This window comes from Cetorhinus maximus, chromosome 1 (assembly GCF_964194155.1).
Source record: "Cetorhinus maximus chromosome 1, sCetMax3.hap1.1, whole genome shotgun sequence".
Lineage (NCBI taxonomy): Eukaryota > Metazoa > Chordata > Chondrichthyes > Lamniformes > Cetorhinidae > Cetorhinus > Cetorhinus maximus.
Genome location: NC_135879.1, coordinates 170,274,283 through 170,294,811, shown reverse-complemented (window position 1 = coordinate 170,294,811; position 20,529 = coordinate 170,274,283). Strand labels below are relative to the sequence as shown.

The 20,529-nt window shown below is 40.9% G+C and overlaps 1 protein-coding gene across 1 annotated transcript in view; it reads right to left on the bottom strand.

Annotated features, from left to right (window-relative positions):
- Window positions 1-8,723, bottom strand: part of LOC144685388 (chondroitin sulfate proteoglycan 4-like) — a 142,499-nt gene extending 133,776 nt beyond the window's left edge. Inside the window, exon 1 of the mRNA XM_078549800.1 lies at window positions 8,547-8,723. Within this exon, the coding sequence (XP_078405926.1) occupies window positions 8,547-8,625 (79 nt within the window). The 5' untranslated portion in view covers window positions 8,626-8,723. The remainder of the gene's footprint in view (window positions 1-8,546) is intronic.
- Between the last annotated feature and the right edge of the window lie 11,806 nt (window positions 8,724-20,529).

Genomic DNA, 20,529 nt, shown 5'->3' with positions numbered 1-20,529 from the left:
ACAGTGACAGCAGTGTGTACCATCTACAAGATGCACTGCAGGAAGTCACCAAGGCTCCTTAGACAGCACCTTCCAAAATCCTGGAACACCCTTCCTAACAGCACTGTGCGTGTACCTACACCACATGGACTGCAGTGACTCAAGAAAGCAGCTCACCACCACCTTCTCAAGGGCAACTAGGTATGGGCAATAAATGCTGGCCCAGCCAGCAAAGCCCACATCCTGTGAATGAATATAAAGCAAGCAAGCAAGCAAGGACTGCTACCTTACTGAATATCAATGCCCATATATGGCAAATCTATTCAAACATTGCCAAATTATGTCTAGACATAAAACTTTATATTCCAGCAAAATTATGTACTTGACTGAAAAATCAAAGGGAAATTGATGCGGCAGTTTAGAATATTTTTTTTACTGGAATGTAAACAACCTTTCACATGTTTGGGCAAGGAAACATGCTTCTGAGGTTACAGGCTATAAAGTAAGAAGCTATAAAATGCAATTTTTATTTGAAATTCGTGATTAAGTAGACAGGAGTGATAAGAGCATAAGAACAGAAGTATTAGGTGTAGGGATAGTCTATTTGGCTCCTTAAGCCTGCTCTGTCCTTCAAGAAGATCATGGCTAATCTGACTGAGGCCTCAACTCTACTTTCCTGTCTCCCCAACGCCAAACCCCACTCCCCATAACCCTTGACTCTCTTGTCGATCAAAAATCTAATCTAAGAATATATTTAATGACACATCCTCCACTGCTCGATGAGAAAGAGAACTCCACAGACTATCAACCCTCTGAGAGAAAATATTTATAATCCCTCAGATAGGTGCGCTTTTGTTAGTGCAGCCTTCCTGCATAAAAGCCAAACAATTTCAAGAAAAAATAATGTGTTGAAGTGTTATATGATCAACATTTCAATCATAAATAATCACTTGCCATAATTTCAACATTTGAGAGAACAATTCCAGCATTTGGTGTCACCATCAGTAGTTGTCAGAAAGGAGTGATGTACAGATTAAGGAAATCAGAACCAATTTAAAAAACTGAAAAGGACAGAGCCTGAGCCAATACTCATAGAGGCTAAGTAGAAACACCTCAATTCATCTATATTAACCTCATCTCTTTGCTGTTCAACTTAATCCTCTTTTTTGTTGTTTAGTTAAAGCTATTTCACAAAATAGGTTGCATGTCACAGATCTATTTTCTTCCATTTTTGTTCAGCTCAATTGCATTTGTACTATTTTTCAATGTTGAACATAACCAAATCAGTAGAATACAGGATCAGAGAAAGCTGAGACTAAACTATAAAGTACCCGGGTCAGATCACATCTCAAGTATTGTGTCCAGTCCTGCTGAGGTTGCAGAGACATACGTGGGGTACTTGGCACACATTTCAATTAAGGTTTGCAAGGCCGACCAGAGTGTCAAAGTCTGAGTCATGAGGAAGATTGAAAAAATTAAGAATTTAAGCCTGAAAAGAAGGCTTCTGAGAAATGATCTTAGAGTCATGGAGGATCGAGAATATAAAATTGAAGTATCATTAAATTAGATAATGAGTACGGAATTAAATAATGGACACAGAACACAGGTTCAAACCATAAAAGGCAAATTTTGGATTAATCGCCAGGGATTGTTCTTAAAAAGACTGATCAACATATGGAATCGATTTCTAGAAGCAGTGGAGGCACAAACCCTGGAGTCCTGAAGATAAAAATTGCCTTCTTCGTCTATAACTACCTTGTCTACTCTTAAATAAGGCTGATTGAAAATCTGGTGATGAAGGATGTTATCAGCATTTATAATAATAAGTATTAGCAAAGGTAATGAAATACTCAATGGAAAACTATATGCTTGTGCTGTTGGGATAATTGGCGTGGTATCTGAGGAATGCAAATTTTAAGTTGAGCAGTGTTCATTGAAATGTTATGCTATCTTTATATTACCACATTGCTGTAGGCAGTAGGCCTGACTTCAGGGGCAGCACTGCAATGTATACAGTGGTCTTCCTGCCATTGACATCATAGAGGACTCATAAGAGCTGTATTTTTTGTACTGTCACCATGTAGCCTACAGACAATTTGGAATTAAAATGATTTGACTTTTTAGAAAAGTGTTAACAAAAGTTTTTTAAATGCCTATAAAAAAAGAAGAGATTGTAACTGTTTTTGTTTCAAGTTTAAATACTTGTTAACTGTTCTAATCATCTCTTTTACTTTGGCATTGCATTCAATTGATTTATTCTCTTTCTTGTAAAAATGTTGTTAGGTGTTTTCTTCCAAGTGGAAGTGCTATAAAAATGCAAGGCACTGTTACAAAATACATACATTTTATAGTATGCAGCAAGAACATATGTTAGCTTCAAACACTGCTGCTACATTTCTATTACATAAATATTAACCAGTCAAGTAATTCAAGATTTTCCATCAACAGAATTGAGACGGTGACCTAGTTGTAATGTTGCTGGGTGTGTAATCCAATGTAACCCAGATTAATTCTTTGGAAACATAAATTAAATCCTACTACAGCAGCTGGGGAATTTAAACTCAGCCTCCAACATTGACTTCAGACCCATGAAGTTCACGGCATCAGGTCAAACACTGGCAAGGAAACATCCTGCTGATTACCACTAAACCCTCCCTCAGCTGATGAATCAGTGCCTCTCCATGTTCAACTTACTTGGAAGAAGCACTGGGGTAGCAAGAACAGAGCCTCTATTCTGGGTGGGGGAACTTCAATATCCATCATCAAGAGTTGCTTAGTCACCCCAATACTGACCGAGTTGGCCAAGGCCTGAAGGACATATCTGTCAAACTCAGCCTGCGGAAGCTGGCGAGAGAACCAACAAGAGTGGAAAAAGTAGTTGAACACACCTGCACCTATCTACCTCTCTCAGATGTTTCTGTCCATAACAGAATTAGTAGGAGTGACCACCACACAGACCTTCTGGGGATAAAGTCCCATCTTCACACTGAGGACACCTTCATTGTGTGGCGTGACTCTACAACTATACGAATGAGATAGATTCCGATTCGATCTAGCAGCCCCAAACCAGGTCTCCATGAGCCACTGTGGACCACCAGCATCAGAATTATATTCCACCATTATCTGTAATCTCATGGCCTGGCATATTCCTCACTCTACTATTAACATCAAGCCAAGGGATCAATGAGAAGTGTAGGGATACATGCCAAAAGCAACATCAGGCATACCTAAAAATGAAGTGCCAACCTGGTGAAGTTACAACAAAGGACTACATACATACTAAATGGCAGAAGTAGCATGCCATGAATTACAGAAGGGGTAGAATGCACTTAGGTTTTTAAAGAGTCCAAAAAGTCACCATTACTCTTGTCTTTCGGGGTGGAAACTGCAAACATTGCAGGCATGATGATTTCTTTTTGGTTCACTGAAAAAAATGGAGTTCGGATTTTTCTGGTGACGAACTCACAGTGGCTTACTCCTTGCAACAACAAGCTTCTGGCTTTCTTCCAGTGGAAGTTGCATTTGAGATCTTGTACTGAAGATCTGGCTTGGTTCTTCAAATCTGCAGGTAAAAGGTAAAATTTCTCCACCGGTTAGTCGATTCTAAGCAGGGTTCTTCCTTTGCTGGGTGGAATCTGTTCCCTCTATGGTCTATTTGTCTTCCAGACTGACTGACTTGAGGCTGCTGCTCAAGATGTATGTTAATAAATGTTTCTTATCACAAGTTGGTTTCTGTCAGGTGACCATAGTATCAGTGTTCTCATTGTCCACACAAATGGTCCCTGTCAACATTAGCATTGACACACAATGAGGTTTTGAATCCTGTCCACTTGCATCGCTTTGTGATAAAATGGTTTTGATTTACACCCTTTCTGTGGAATTTCATTCTACAGCCACTAAGTCTGTGTGGTCATTGTGCACCAGTTTCTGTAGACATTGAGACAATTGTAGCTGTTAAGCCCATAGAATAAATCTGTTGTGTTTTTAATGCCTCCTCAAAGGAATGTTCCAAAAGGTCGTTTACATTTTCATTTCCTGAGCAAATAAGCAGGATTTTTCCAGCCTTGGGCAGTTTCAGGTATATTTGTAGATATGGAGGGAGGTAACCTGACCCCCTAGAATCCATGTTGTTACAACACAGATTGCCCATTCTCCATGTTGTTTTTTAAAAATTTTTAAAAAGTGTTCCTTTTTCATTCATTGATTCATGGGTACACCTGCATGGGCGGGACAGGGGACAACGGTGCTTATATTTCTTGAATCCTACAGGGGAGATGGCTCCCAGCATCATGATGCAGGCTGGGATGGGGCCTGAAACATCCAGTGTCACTGAGGAACTTGAATGTTATGGGATCTTTCTGCTTTACGCCCTTCTCAGCTTCCACCTCACACTCATCCTGCTATCTGGCATGATAAGCAAGCTGCTGATGTTGTAAACATGGACCTCCTGCTTCCCACCTCATTTCACACTTTCCCCTTCTGAATTACAGCTTTCAGCCATTCAAGAACTGCCACCTCTCTAGCCACGACAGCCCAATGAGAAAGGGGGAGAACAACAGCACAGCACTAAATCAAGAAAGGAGGGAGACAGAAAGCAGGAAACCGCAGGGCAGTTTAACATCTGTCATAGGGGAAATGCTGGAATTTATTATTAAGGCGATTATAGCAGGGCACTTAGATAATCTCAATGTAATCGGGCAGAGTCAACGTGGTTTTGTGAAAGGGAAATCACGTTTGCCTAATTTATTAGAGTTCTGTGAGGATGTAACAAGCAACGCGTACAAAAGGAAACCTGTGGGCAAAGATTTGGCAGACGGGGTATAATGTGGGAAAATGTGAACTTGTCCACTTTGGCAGGAAGAATAGAAAAGTGGCATATTATTTAAATGAAGCGCGATTGCAGAATTCTACGGTACAAAGGGACCTGGGTGTGCCTATACGTGAATCACAAAATGTTAGTATCCAGGTGCAGCAAGTAATTAGGATGGCAAATGGAATGTTGTCATTTATTGCTAAAAATAGGGGTGTTTTGCTACAGTTGTACAGGGCATTGGTGAGACCACATCTAGATCAATGCGAACAGTTTTGGTCTCCTTGTTGAAGAAAGGATATAAATGCATTAGGAGAAGTTCAGAGGAGGTTAACTCAACTGATACCTGGGATGGAAGGGGTGTTATCTTATGAGTAAAGGTTGGACAGGTTGGGTCTGTATCCATTGGTGTTAGAAGAATGAGAGGTGATCTTATTGAAACATAGAAAATCCTGATGGGACTTGACAGGGTGGATGTTGAAAGGATGTTTCTCCTTGTGGGAGAGACTAGAATTAGGGGACATAGCTTAAAAATAAGGGGTCTCCCATTTACGACAGAGATGAGTTTTTTTTCTTTCAGAGGGTTGTGAGTCTGTGGAACTCTCTTGCCCAGAAAGCAGTGGAGGCAGGGTCATTGAATATTTTTAAGGCAGAAGTAGATAGATTTTTGGCTAACAAGGGAGTCAAAGGGTATAGGGGGTAGGCAGGAAAGTGGAATTGAGGCGACAATCAGATCAGGCTCAAGGGGCTGAATGGCCTAAGCCTGCTCCTAATTCGTACGCTCATATGCTGTAATGAAGATGCCCCGTCACTTGATCTGACACTCAGACAATGCCACTGCATTTACCATGAAGGCTTGTATAGTTTGGATTAGCACATGTTGAGTCACTGGGAACAAATAGCCTGTAACCATGCTGGGGGTAAAGGATGATTTGTTTGCCAGCTCAAAGGGTGAGGTAGCAGACAAAGGCTGCTGCAGAGCTCACATGAGGACCTCAATGAGGTGACATACAGGAGGCCACTCATGGGTATGTAGACCGAAAGGCTGAATGCATTGACTGGCCGGTCAGTCTCCTGTCGCTGTTCAGGAGCGTGGACGAGTCCGGCTCCAACATGGCAAGGGGAATGGCATGAAGCTTGCTCTCTTTGCAGCCACCACTCCATCTTCCTGTTGCCTTGCACAGCCAGAGGCACAACAACTGCAACCCTCCTACCTGTTGCAGCCCTTTTGCAGACAGGTCACCTACTCCTCTGCCAACCCTGTGAGGATACGACGAACACACTCTGGCAAATGGACTAAAACACCTGCAAAAATACTCCAGGGAACTTTCAGACACTTTCCAACAGGGAAAGCTGGATAAATTTTATTTACCTGTAATCAAGATGTCTGGCACTTTAGCTAATGCCACTGCAGGGCCCAGCTTCCTACTTCAAATTTATTTTCTCAGGAGTGGGAAATGTAGACATTGCCAGGACCTGCTTTGTTCAAATTTGGAATCCTAGCGTCACATCAGCCGGCTAGGGTAGGCAACATCAGGATAGTGCCAATTCACTATATTCGGGCGGACATCAGGGAAACAGCTGGGTGCTGTATCCATGGAGAACGCCGTGCCAACTGCATAGTTAGTGGCTTGCAGAGCACCCATAACACTGCTGTAAATGAATTCCTCACCCATAAACTCCTCACTCTCAAATGGTGCCAGCCATTACTCAGTTGGCAGCATTCTCGCCTCTGAGTCAGAAGGCTGTGGGTCCCTGTTGCTCTCCAGAGCCTTGAGCACAAATTCCAGGCTGACACTTCAGTGCATTATCAGAGGTGTCATATAAGATGTTAAAACGAGGTCCCATCTGCTTTAAAAGATCTCATGGCACTATTCTAAAGAAAAGCAGGGGAATTCTCCTCAGTGCACTGGCAAATATTTATCCCACAAAAACAGATTACCTGGTCATTATCACATTGTTTTTTAAAAATTCATTTACGGGATGTGGGTGTCGCTGACTGGGCCAGCATTTATTGTTTGTCCCTAATTGCTTTTGAAAAGGTATGCAGAACCTGACTGTGTGCAAACTGAGTGCCGTGATTCAGACACTACAACAATAATTACACTTCAAAAAGTACTTAATTAATTGTAATAGACATGGGGCCATCTGGATATTGTGGAAAGGGCTATATAAATGCATGTTCTTTCCTGCACTCTTCTTTTAAGCCCAGGTGGGTTTAGTCTCACAGCTTTCTATTTAAAAACCTGATTGCCTGACTTGTTCCCAACTATTTTTTAAAACCTCCCGGTGTTTGCAACTATCCCAGATGGCCCCTACCAAGTGCCTGGGACGAAAGACCTCCTGACACAACAGGTGTGAGGTTTGTTAATTACTTAGACAGGCTAATGGATTGCTTATTGATTAGCCTTCAGGGAAACAATTTCAAAGCTGAGTTCAAAAACATTTTAATCACTTCTGTCTCACTGCATTTTTCTCCCAAAACTTGTGCAAATGCATTTTGCATTAAAACAATCCATAAAAGCCAAGTTTCTCCCTCCAAAACATTTATATGAAAATATGACCCAAAAAACCCAGAAATGTGAAACGCATTATCAAAATCTTCTCTCACAAAGATGTAGAAAATGTCTACTCTGCATTTTCAAAGGTAAGCTCATGTTAGTGGGTCAAGCACCTCCTTCAATGAAATCTAAAGAATTTCCAAATTTTGCAATAGATTTGACAAGTGACAAGACCTGAGAGGATGTCAGGATCAGAATCAACAATGTACTGTGGAAGACTGGAAAGACAGCAAGTTATTCTGAATGCTAAATTCCATTTGACAAGGATCCTGATGTTACTTGTCATCTTGTATATTTGGAAGACATAGCCCATAATGAAATGCACCATAAGGCAGTAAAAAATGAATTTTGTTCTTTCATAACTCCATAGAATCCTCAATACCATGAAGAAACAGTAAAAAAAATTATAGCAATCACAGTGGAAAACAACTCTGGACTGACAGAAACAAAAACAAAAAATGCTGGAAAAACTCAGCAGGTCTGACAGCATCTGTGGAGAGAAAGACAGAATTAACGTTTCGAGTCCGCATGACCCTTCTTTACTGTCAGACCTGCTGAGTTTTTCCAGCATTTTTGTTTTTGTTTCAGATTTCCAGCATCTGCAGTACTTTGCCTTTATTCTACAGGACTGACAGATGTTGAAATTGCAGCTATTGTACAAGTGCTGGAAGGTCTATCAAGTGGGTTTAGTGGCTCATTTACTGGAGTAGAACTTATATCCTACCTATATATATATATATATATATACACGTGCACATATGCACAACTACAATAAAAACTCAGTTTAAAAATATCCTTGCACATTTTTTGAGTAAACTAACCTGAACTTAAAAAAAACAATATAAGCAAACGACTATGTATTTATGATCATATTGTGCACTTCTCTTCACGTTTTCTAGAGTTTTAAGTTAAACACAGATAAATACCATATAAAAGTCAATATTTTAACCCCGTGTTGTCCATATCCTTTTAAGGTAATGATGCTGGGTCGATCTGTTAACAGTCACGACAAGGGATTTGTCAACAGTATGGAAACTACAACTCAAATTCTAAGGCTAGCAAGTAGGGAGGAAAATGTGCCACAGCAGACATGAATTCATTTGGTGGAAGCCTTTGCTTTCTGGGACCAAGCCTGCATTATTCCCTGAGAAGTACTGCCCGGGTGACTTTACAACATAGCAGCTGTAAGTACTTACCTCCATAGGCAAGCCCAGCCGCAGACACACATATCCCCAAGAAGAACAGGACGCTTCCTGACTTCCCCAAGAAGCCCATGTTTGATCGCGGAGTCCCCTCTAACTTGCTTTGTTACATTTTTTGATCAAAGTTTGTATCAATCAAGGCACAGGCTCTGCGCCCGCGCCGTACCTGCTCCGTCCGCACCGACGCACGGCGTCAAAGTACGTCCCGCATGCCTATGCCTGCCTCAGCAGCACCGCCCCCGACCATCTGTGCCCGCCTGTCAATCCGTGCCTCCTCTCAGGAGAGTCATTTGCTGCTTCAATATCCACACCAAAAATTCAGAAGATCAAGTAATAAGATGGCACACAGTCAGTTCCCTGGTCTTTTATAAACTGAAGGCTCTTTAACCTGGACAATGACATCTGGGAGAAGTGGAAGTGAGGAGCTGCCTGACACCGTAGATAAATCAATGGGACAAATGAGGGGGTTTGGTCTCCCCTCCCCTCCCCTCCTTGGAACTCTGGTGCACATTTAGCAAATTGATGCTTAAAGAGCAAAGAAACAGTTTGGCAGTCTTAGCTAGATATCCATAAACTCAAAGGAGGATCACTAAAGCAACACTGCAAAAAGAGGTAATTGAGAGATTACAGTAGAGAAAAGCTGCAGACAATGATAGTGCAAGTTTTTGAGGGTTTACATTTATATAGCAATTTTCACAAATTCCCAAAGCAGTCTTCAGCCAATGAAGTATTTTTGAAACGGAGCAATTACTACTGCATTGTTAATTATGCTGTTGTAACTCAGTAGAAGAAAAACCATTAAAGAGGTTGTGGTGAGATTATTACAGTAGGTAAATGGCGGAGCATACTTTTCCTTTATGCAGAGGAGAGTGAAGGAAGTGTTCAAAGGCTGGTGGAAGAGGATGTCAAAAGGCAGCCAACTGATACATGCAGTTATGAGGATATTGTTCTTAAAGAACTGAAGATGCTAAATTTGATGTGCCAAGGATGAATTGGTATGCACCCCAGAAATGTGAAGATTAGTAAGGAAGTAGACAAAGGAATAACCATGATTTTTCAGATTTCATTAGAAATGGGACCTGAGCCAAATGACCAAAGAGTGATAAACCTTACAGCTTTTCGTCTCTACTACCTGGTTCACCTGTCTTAATTGACACTCAGCCTTAGATGAACTGCAATTTATCCAGCTAAACATTGAAAGGATGGAGCCATGTTTTTGGCTCCTACCACAAGTTATGTGCTCTTCCTACTGATTTTACCACACCTCACCTCACCCATCCCATCTGTGTCTTGGGCTGAACCAAATACCACCATCTTCACCACCACCACTTTCTCAAGTGCAATTAGGGATGGGCAATAAATGCTGGCCTAGCCAGCAAAGCCCACATCCCCAGAATGAATAAAAAAGCCAGTTTATAACCTTGGTGTCCCATTCAATGTAGGAGTAGGCCATTTAACTCTGTTCTTCCATTCAAGAGATCATGACCGATTTGCAAGCTAACTCCATATACCTCCTACCTTGGTCCCATAAACCTTGATACCTGTGGCTGGCAAAAACCTATCAATCTCAGTTGTAAAATTAACAATTGATCGAGCATCACTTGCTTTTTGCAGAAGAGTGTTCCACCCTTTGCAGGAAGAAATGTTTTTCTAATTTCACTCCTGACTCTAATTTTTAGACTATGTCCCCTTGTCCTAGACTTCCCAAGCAGAAGTACTTTCTCCCAATCTACCCATCTGTTCCTTTAATATCTTGAAAACTTTGATCAAATCACCCCTGAACCTTCTAAATTCAAGGGAATGGAACCCCATCTTGTGTAATATCTCCTCATAATTTAACCAGATATAATTCTAGTAAATCAATGCTGTACTCCCTCCAAGGCCAATATATCCTTCCTAAGGTGTGGTGCCCAGACTGCTCACAGTGTTCCAGGTGTGGTCTAATCAGGGTTTTGTATAGCTGAAGCATAATGTCTACCCCCTTGTATTCTAGACATCTAAATATTCACCCCATTAGCCTTTTTGATTATTTTCTGAAGCTCCTTCAGAAATATGTTCATGACATTTTAATGACCTATGTACCTGGACTCCCAAGTCTCTTCGGACCACCGCTGTTTCTAGCTTTTCATTTATTCTATCCTTTCAAGGTTGAAAGTTGATAACTTCAGGTTTGCCTATATTGACATTCATTTGCCACAGTTTTGCTCATTTGCTTTATCTATCAATATCTCTTTAGAAGTCTGTGCTTCCATCTACACTTCCTACAATGCCGCCTATCTCTGTGTCATTGGCAAGTTTGGATATATGGCTTTCTATCTCATTATCTAAGTTATTACTGCATAGTGGAACCCCCAACACAGATCCTGGCAGGTCACCACTAGTTACATCCTGTCATTTAGAATACCTGCACATTACCCCTATTCTCTGTTTCCCTCTGCTCAGCCAATTTCCTAACCAGGTCAATGATTTGTCAGGCTGTTTAAGAAGAATGTTATAATAGAAGATCACATGATCTTATTACCCAATAGCAGAGTAGCATGGGCTACCTTAGTAGTCCGTAGTGAGTAGTCTAGAGTAAGAGCCTGTAATGTAGAGACAAGGTTTTAGCTGTAAGTACACAAATGTAGCTGCTGAGTTCCTTTGTAAATAGAATGTGTTCTACATAAGAGCCGTCTGCTGATCTGCTATGCCTATGGTACCAACTCGGCCATCCCAAAACAAGCGTGCAACCCGGGTCCATTAGTCCAACTAAACTAGTGACCAAGGATCTAATAAACTGGCAACGAGGTGAAAAAAGCAAGAAAAAACAAGGAAGGACGAAAAAAAAAATAAGCGAGGAAGGAAATCATGTGAACCGAAATCGGGCCGTACCTCGCATGGTAATTGTAGGTAGAATTTCCGTCCTAATCATCGAAGTAGACCCCTCAAATCATGCCGCAGTTTGGAAGAGTTGATCCTTTCAACCCAACAGTGGATGATTGGTCTCATTATGTTGAACGCCTCGCATTCTTTTTCCAAGCTAAATGACCTTGCGGGGGAGGAGAAAAGGCACGCGATCCTCTTATCCACGTGTGGGAGTAAGACTTATAGATTGATCTGAAGTTTAATGGCACCCAGTGCCCCGATTCAAAATATTGATTTGGAATATTTAGTGAACCTTGTGAAGAACCATTACCAGCCCAAGCCCTCGGTAACGATGCAACTGTTCAAATTTAACTCAAGAAATAGAGCCCCAGGGGAGACAGTTGTTTGTTATGTGGCAAGTCTAAAGTGGTTAACTGAATATTGCAAATTTGGTATATTTATAAATGAAATGCTTAGAGATCGTTTGGTGTGTGGTATGAAATGAAAGTGTGATTCAGAAGAGATTACTGTCTGAAAAAAAATTGTATTTTCAGAAGGTGCAGGAAATAGCACTGGCCACGGAAGGTGCAGTGAGGAACTCGAAAGCCATACAGGGAGTGCAAAATGGTTCCATCCTCCACATTGGGTGGGGAGCCCCAGCCAAAAAGGGTGCAGAAAAGTTCAGCTCCGATGAGAAGTGGGAAGCAGCCACAGCTTACAGACAAATAAAAAGAAATGACTTTGCAGCGAAAACATGGAATAATGATAACAGAGGTGGAAACAGACAACCTTGTAATGAATCGAAATTTGAATAAGTCAAATGTTTTTACTGTCATCAAAATGGACACCTCATGAGACATTGCAAGGATAGAATCAGGTAGGCTTTCAATCAAAAGAAAAAAAACCCTGAGATTCATAACATAGAAGAGCCTGAAGTGACAGATTCAGATTCATTGTATAATTTAAAGGTAGGAAGAACCAATGTAACTGTGAGGGTGAATAATAGGCCTATCAGAATTGAGGTAGATACAGGTGCTTCCTCTACGGTGATAGGTGAGCATATGTTTAAATACCTGAATCATGGGGAATGTAAATTAAATTTGGAAGAAACAGATGCCAAATTGAAAAATCAAAACAGGGTTACTGTACAGTATGGAAGTCAAATCAGTGAAATTACCCTTGATGGTGGTACAGGGGCCAAGTCTCCTTGGACGAAACTAGCTGAAAGAAATTAAATTGGATAGGACTGAGATCTTCTGACTGAAAGCCACTGGGTTACCTAAGCTACTACAAGTTTTCCAAGAGGAACTCGGGAAGATCCAAGGGCTACAAGCAAAAACTCCTGACTCTACCCCCCAATTTATGAAGGCAAGACCAGTAATTTATTCAATGTGGGAAAAGGTAGACACTGAATTGGACAGATTAGAGAAACTGGGAGAACTGTGCAGTTCTCGGAAGGGGCAGCACCAGTAGGCCTGTACTTAACTGACCAAACTGTTCGAATTCATGGAGACTACAAATTGACTGTCAATAAAGTGGCTATTTTGGACAGACACCCTATACCAAAATTGAAGACTTGTATGCTAAATTGGCAGGTGGAACCGCCTACACGAAGCTTGATATGAGCCATGTTTATCAACAATTGGAGTTAGAGAAGGTCTTCCAGAAGTTTGTCACAATTAATACACGCAAAGGATTGTACCAATATAGCCATTTGCCTTTTGGTGTATCCTCAGCTTGTGCATTATTCCAGAGAACAATGGAAAGTTTACTGCAGGGATTGCCCCATGTTATAGTTTATTTAGATGATGTTCTCGTGACAGAACTCACTGAAAAGGAATATTTGGCAAACTTGGAAGAAGGTTTGAAGTGTTTTTCACTTCAGTGTGTTCAAAAAAAGAAAAGTGTATGTTCCAAGCGAAAGAGGTAGTCTACTTACATCACAGGGTAGATGCACAGGGCCCCCACCCAGCTGAAGAAAAAGTGAGAGCCACTAGAGAGGCACCAGCACCAAGAATCACCCCCGAACTCAAATCATTCTTGGGAATGATCAATTACTATGGACGCTTTTTGCCTAATTTGTCGACAGAACTGGCACCACTGTATTACCTACTCAAGAAAAACCAACGTTGGTCTTGGCAAGCACCACAGAAAGAAGCTTTCACAAAAGTGAAACAGCTGTTGTATTTATCCACCATATTAGTACACTTTGACCAAAGAAAAGAGTTAGTTCTGACATGTGACACATCTCCTCATGGAGTGAGAGCAGTGCTCTCTCATCGAATGAACGATGGCTCAGAACAGCCTATTGGATATGTATGAATGCTCCAGACAGCGGAAAGGGATACTCACGGATAGAAAAAGAAGGCTTAGCTTGGCAATCATCCTTTGGTGTCAAGAAATTTCACTAGTATGTACACAGTCATCATTTTACTATTGTTTCAGAGCACAAGCCTTTGATAGGATTGTTAACCGAGGACAAGGCTAAACCACCCACAGCCTCAGCAAGAATACAGACATGAGCATTGATTCTGGCAGCGTAAGAGTATACTTCCATCCACAGGCCTGGAAATCAGATTGCAATTAGTTGTTTGCCTTTGGAAGAAAATGATGACGATGTTCCAGTTCCTCAAGAACTCATTTTATTATTGAACTTCTTAGATTCATCACCGGTTTGTGCTAGACAGATCAGAGATTGGACAAGTCAAGACCCAGTCTTATCCAAAGTATGAGTACAAGTTCTTCACAGTTGGTCACAAGAACAGCAATCTGACAAAATGAAACCGTATTTTCACAGAAGGTATGAAATAACCAGCCAGGATGGTATCTTATTGTGGGGAGCTAGAGTGATTGTTCCCCCAAAAGGACGAAAGCCATTGTTAACTGAATTACATAGTGCACATCCAGGTATTTCCCAAATGAAGACCATGGTACGCAGCTACCTATGGTGGCCTGGAATGGATGGAGAAATAGAGAGCTTAGTGAAAAGTTGTATGCAGTGTCAGCAAGTGCAGAAGTGACCTCCAAGAGCTCTGTTACACCTGTGGGAGTGGCCATAAAGGCCATGGGTGCAATTGCATATTGACTATGAGGGTTCTTTTATGGGAACAATGTTTCCCTTTATTGTTGATGCTCACTCAAAATGGATGGACATATATGAAGTAAAGTCACCAACATCTGCTCCAATTGACAAGCTACGACAAAGTTTCACCATCAACAGACTATCAGAAGTGGTCATATCAGACAACGGCACAACATTTACGAGTGCTGAGTTTCAACAGTTTATCAGCCTCAATGGTATTACTCATGTAAAACTTCACCATACCACCATTCTTCGAATGGACTGGCCGAGCAAGCAGTTCAAACATTCAAAAATGGTATGAAGAAGTTAACTGGAGACTCCATAATGACCAAGTTAGCACATTTTCTTTTCCATTATAGAAACACCCCTCCCACGACAACAGGTGTCACACCTACGGAATTGTTGATGAATCGCCGTCTCAGAATGAGATTGAGCTTAGTAATGCCAAACTTAGGGGGGAAGGTGGAAAGGAGTCAGGGAAGTCAGAAAATTGTACATGATTGGCATAGTCATGACAGAAAGTTTACCGTGGGAGAGTTGGTATATGTGAACAATTTTGGTGAAAGACTTAAGTGATTATTAGGTGAAATAAGCGCAGTTACTGGACCTCTTTCTTACCACGTGAATGTAGAAGACCGAATCATACAGAGACATATAGATCAGATAAGGAGGAGAGAAACAAAGTATTAGGAAATCATTCCTCCAGTGTTCACGACTGCGTCAATATCTCCTGTTGAAAGAACTCAGCTGATACAGATGTCTTTGAAGGATAGGCTGTACCTGCAAGATTTGACAAAATGGATTTGCAGGTGCCCACTAAAGAACCTGATGTTCGAAAACACCAAAAAAGCAGGTTCCTGACAAAACATCTGAAGCTATAGAGCTGAGATATTCTACATACATAAGGAAACCCCCAGAAAGACTGAATTTGTAAATTCCTTACCTGTGTAAATAATTTGATATTTTGAGAAAAATTATAATTGTAACTGTAAAATATATTTCTGAGTAAAGGGGGAGGGATGTAGTAATCTGATGTGTAATATACCTTTAAGAAGAATGTTATAATAGAAGATCACATGATCTTATTACCCAATAGCAAAGTAGCGCAAGCTACCTTAGTAGTCTGTAGTCAGTAGTCTAGAGTAAGAGTCTGTAATGTAGAGGCAGGGTTTTTGTTGTAAGTACACAAGTGTAGCTGCTGAGTTCCTCTGTAAATAAATAGAATGTGTTCTACATAAGAACCGTCTGCTGATCTGCTATGTCCATGGTACCAATTCAGTCATCCTGAAACAAGCGTGCAACCCGAATCCATTAGTCCAGCTAACCTAGTGACCAAGGATCCAACACAGGCATAAACTACCTTTACAAATCCCTGCTGGGTCTCTTTGATCAGCTGAAAATTTTTACGGTGTTCAGTCACCCTACTGTAAATTATTCTAGTAATTTCCTGACCACAGATATTATGCTAACTGGTCTATAATTCCCTAGTTTCTCTGTCAACTTTCTTAGCAGTGTGACTACAACCTGAGTTCTGACAACCTATCCCCTCCATCACAAACCACCTACTTCCACCTCTGTGATATTGAACACTTCTGCCCCTAATTATGTCAATTTGCGTTTGAAGCTCTCACCAGTGCCTAAGCCACATCCAGACTCAGCCACTCCTCTGCTCTCCTGGCCCAGATCTTATCCTCAATCCCCTGTAAATTTTATTTGTGTTTCATTCTTGCACCAAGGCCCTCGTGACTCGGTCCCCAGTGTATCAAATTCACCTGTAATTTAATCCATTCATTCCTTGTGTTTCAATCCTTTAATGGTTTCATCCCACCCCACAACTGTAATTTTTTCCAACCTACAATCCACCAAAGTTCCTTTTTCCCTGAATCTGGCCTTTTGCGCATCCCTCTGTCTTTGCTGCGCCTTTAATGCTAGGCATATGCTTGGGACCTTATTTGCTAACCCACCCTCAGTCTTCATTGCCTTCCTCCAGCATTGCCTCCTTCTTTGGCCCTGGCTCCATTTGCTGACTATGCCTCTGTAAGATACTTTGGCATGTTTTTCTACTCTACTAATATAAATGTTATATAAGTGCATGTTGTTTTGGTGTTCAAGAAAGGGAATAGCGATTTGATTGTTACTGGAGTGTGGAATGCTTGTCACAAATTGTGATTAATTAAATTGCATAAAGAATAAAGGAAAGTATAAAGGGGTATGGGAGAAAGCAGAAATGTGGGATTTTAAAATCAACCCAAGCCCGGCTTAAATACAGTGGAAGTAAGAAGGGCTGAATGATTTCCTTCCACACACCCTACATTTGCAAACAAATCAAACTTGTTCAATTAACAGTGATGTTGTAGGAGTAATAGTTCACTATGTAATTAATTAATAGATGTGAATGTCCAAATTATTTTGAAAATTTTTTTTATTGTGATTCTTGGTGCATCAAGTTGTTATGCCACGAAAAGTCCATCCACTCTTTGATTCCATTGTTGGGAAAATCTCTGCGGACCTTCAAAAATGGCAGGCAGGACCCGGATGGAGGAGTCCTGCCCCATTTCCGACAGATCCAATTTTGCTGGGAGAGGAAAGGGGGCAGAGCATGATTCACTCATGAGTGAAAACCAAACTCAGCGGGGCCATTCGAACTCAGGGCTGAGTTCAAACAGACTCCATGTTGTGAGGATCTTAACCCACAGTTTTGGAGTTACGAATTTCCATAAATGCTCTTAAAGGGCTATAAGGTCTGTTTAATGTCATGCTCTGAAGTATTTTTAATCCCCAACTTTTTAAACATGTAAAAAAGACCAGGTTGCAGGCATCAATGAGAGTTTAAAAAACTCAGCTGTATTGCTTCGACTGACATGCCAGATGGTGCAGCCTCTGATCTAGCAGTTTCAATATTTCAATAGTTTTTTGTTGACATTTCCCTATGGGTTCTTTATTAATGCTATTACCAGAATGGTATCTCTGCAGGAAAGTTCTGAGTTCACAGTTTGATTGACAGGTTAAAGAGACTATTAAAGGATTAGCTGCTTTTAATGTGGGGTACGAATAGAGGTTTGTTTGTTTCTATAAGAAATTAAGCACTTGAGATTAATAAAGGCTTTAAGTGGGCTTCCGTGAATTGGTGTTTTTGTTTTTGTTATCAAGTCTGTATAGTGAGAGCTGTATTAGATTTTTAGAATTTTATTTTATTTCATCTCCACATGGCTGCTGATGTCTGCAGAGGGCGGATACTGGATGAGTTGGTATGAGTTGGCATGGGGGCATAAAGGGCCATTGGGCATGGGTGGGGTGTGAGGGGTGAAGGGTGTGAGGGATGAGAACTAAAAGGTCTAACATTTTATTACACAAATCCAGAGAACCAAGGCAGGTATTCTAACCAGCCATCCTCAGTATTTGGCTGCCAACACTATGCTTCCAGGGCCGACAGGCCCAACTCTATCATGTACCCTCCCCCACGCATCAAAGATTATGACACTCATGGGCATTTTCTTCCAAGGGAAGTCAGGAAATTTCCCAACCTGATCTACCTGCCTCAGTAGCAAAAATCCTGTCCTTTGTGTCTCAGTGAACTGGTTTTAAAATCCTTTTCTACATTTTAAAATTCTCCACTTCTTTGCTACATCCAACTGTTATGATCTTCCCCAGCAACATGTCCCTGCTTGCACCCCATTTCTGCTGATGCTAGATTTCTCCTTCACCTCTGCTCTATCGTCCAATGTTCATTCTTTCAGCCAGTATACCCCTGCCTTCTGGATTCCTTTCTCTAAATTCTTCCATCTGCTACCTTGCTTGCTCCTTTCAAAAAATTCCTGAAAAGTTTTCTTTTTGGCTATATTTTTGTACACGCAATTTTCCATTTCTCTTTTATCTTTCTACTTAGAAGCCATTGTTTCCTCTGACCGGCAAAGTGCTCTTAGAAATCTTTATATGAGGAGGTCTAAATAGAAGATACAACACAGAAGCTGGCCATTTGGCACAACCAGATCTATAGAGATGTAATTTGTTAAGGCATGTTGAGGTATTGATAGATTTTCATATTTGTCGAGGAAGTTTTTTTTCCATGATATCAATATCTGTCCACATTTATCAACCATTCTATTAAAATTTCTAAATTGAAAACACTTTTATGTGTAGAGAAATGGAAAAATGTACTTTTATCCAAATTATTGTTGCAAGAAAAAGCTTGTCTGACACACCTAAAGTACTTCTGGATTTGGCTCCATGTTATTGGATAGATTTGCAGGTCATGTGGCAAGACAGGGAACATTCACGATTTAGCCGAACAAGCTAGGAAACTTTGAATTCTAGATTTAGACTTTAGCAAAGTGGTTATTTTGTTTCCTAAATTTCAGAGTAATTAAGTTTGATTTTCCTCTGGAGTTATAACTTGCAGTGTTATAATCTTTTTTGCTGGCAAGGTCAAGACTTATTGCCCATCTCTAATTGCACCTGAGAAGGCAGTGGTGAGCTGCCACCTTGAAACACTGCTATCCTTGTGCATATATATATCCGTAGTGCTGTTAGGGAGGGAGTTTCAGCATTTCAGCCCAGTGACAGTGAAAGAACAGAAATATATTTCCAAGTCAGGATGACTTGTGACTTGAAGGGAATCTTGCAGGTGGCCATGTTAACTTACGTGATTTTGGAGCTGTTACTTGTAAAAGTTTTTTTAAGATGGCCTTATCTGCCCCCTCAGGTGAATTTAAAAGTCCCATGGATTATTTTAAGAAGAGCAGTAGAGCTCTCCCAGTGTCTTGGGCAATTTTTATTCCTCAATCTATGTAACTAAAATAAAGCAGTGTTGGTCACTATTGAATAAAAATATTGTGGTTTGTGGAACTGTGAACTCTGCACAAATTGACTGCTCCATTTTCATATCGTGTAGATGTGACTATACTTCAGAAGTACTTAATTGACTATAAAGAGCTTTGGGACCAACTGAGGTCATGAAAAGGATTACATAAATGCATGTCCTTCCTCCCTCCAAAATAAGCTTGTTGACTGAGGGCAAATGATACAATGGAATGAAAATGCAATGTACCAAAGATTTTTTGCTCTTCCCCACTAACACAATTTTGTTTGCTAGATATCCTCTCTGCTTCATGTAATAATCAGACCCCGTCATTCCTTATGATATAATAGCTGTCTGGGCTCTCAGCCAAGCCTTATTATATATGCTTGGCTGAGAGCCCAGACAGCTATTTGAATAGCTGCCCCCAGAGGAAGCATTGTTTGATTGACAGCTCAGGCTCTCTGATCTCTGCAGTTAATTTCACAATGTTTATTGACATAAGTGGTTGCAAGGGTTTGTGGCTTACTGTTTTTGAAACCTCAAAGGGCCTGGATGATTGAGACTTATTAACTTGGGGCCTAGACTATTTTTTTCAAGCATAGGAGAAAGTTATCAATGGATTACTTTTTTCAAAGCTTTTTTTTATACATACCCTCTATACACTATGGCATTTCCTGGTTCTAGAAAGTGTACAGTGGGTCAACAGGCATGGAAGTGTCAAAGCTTGCCATAGGGGTCATGAGGCACGATGGGGGGTGGGTAGGGGGACAAAAGGGGCATGATCAGCCTGAGGGGGTGGGTGGAAACCAATTCCAGTGTGGAAAAATGTCCTTCTTCACTGGACTCTCAAAAACATGTGAACTGTTAAATATTCCTTTGGTTTAATACTTGTAGAAGTGCACTGCCTTCTTCAGTTGTAGCCTTTCCGATTGTGTGGTGTGTGACTGATGTAGCATTTAGATCTTTAGGGGTGAATTTGTGAATAAATAATCCTCTTTGTTTAAACCCATGAAAGTCTGCTGCTGGTACTCTTTAAATTGACCACACATTAACAGGTTTAGAAACACATACATCTACCTTTTCATACATAAACCACACTAATTACGGACAGAAGGGAAGGGAATTGAGGGTTTCAGTTTATCTCTCCTTTCCTGTCTGTAACAATAGATTGTGGTTGAATGCAATTCTGCTGATGCTGAAGGCCCACACTGCCTCATGGATGTCCAGTTTTGATCTTCAAGACTTGTTCCCAA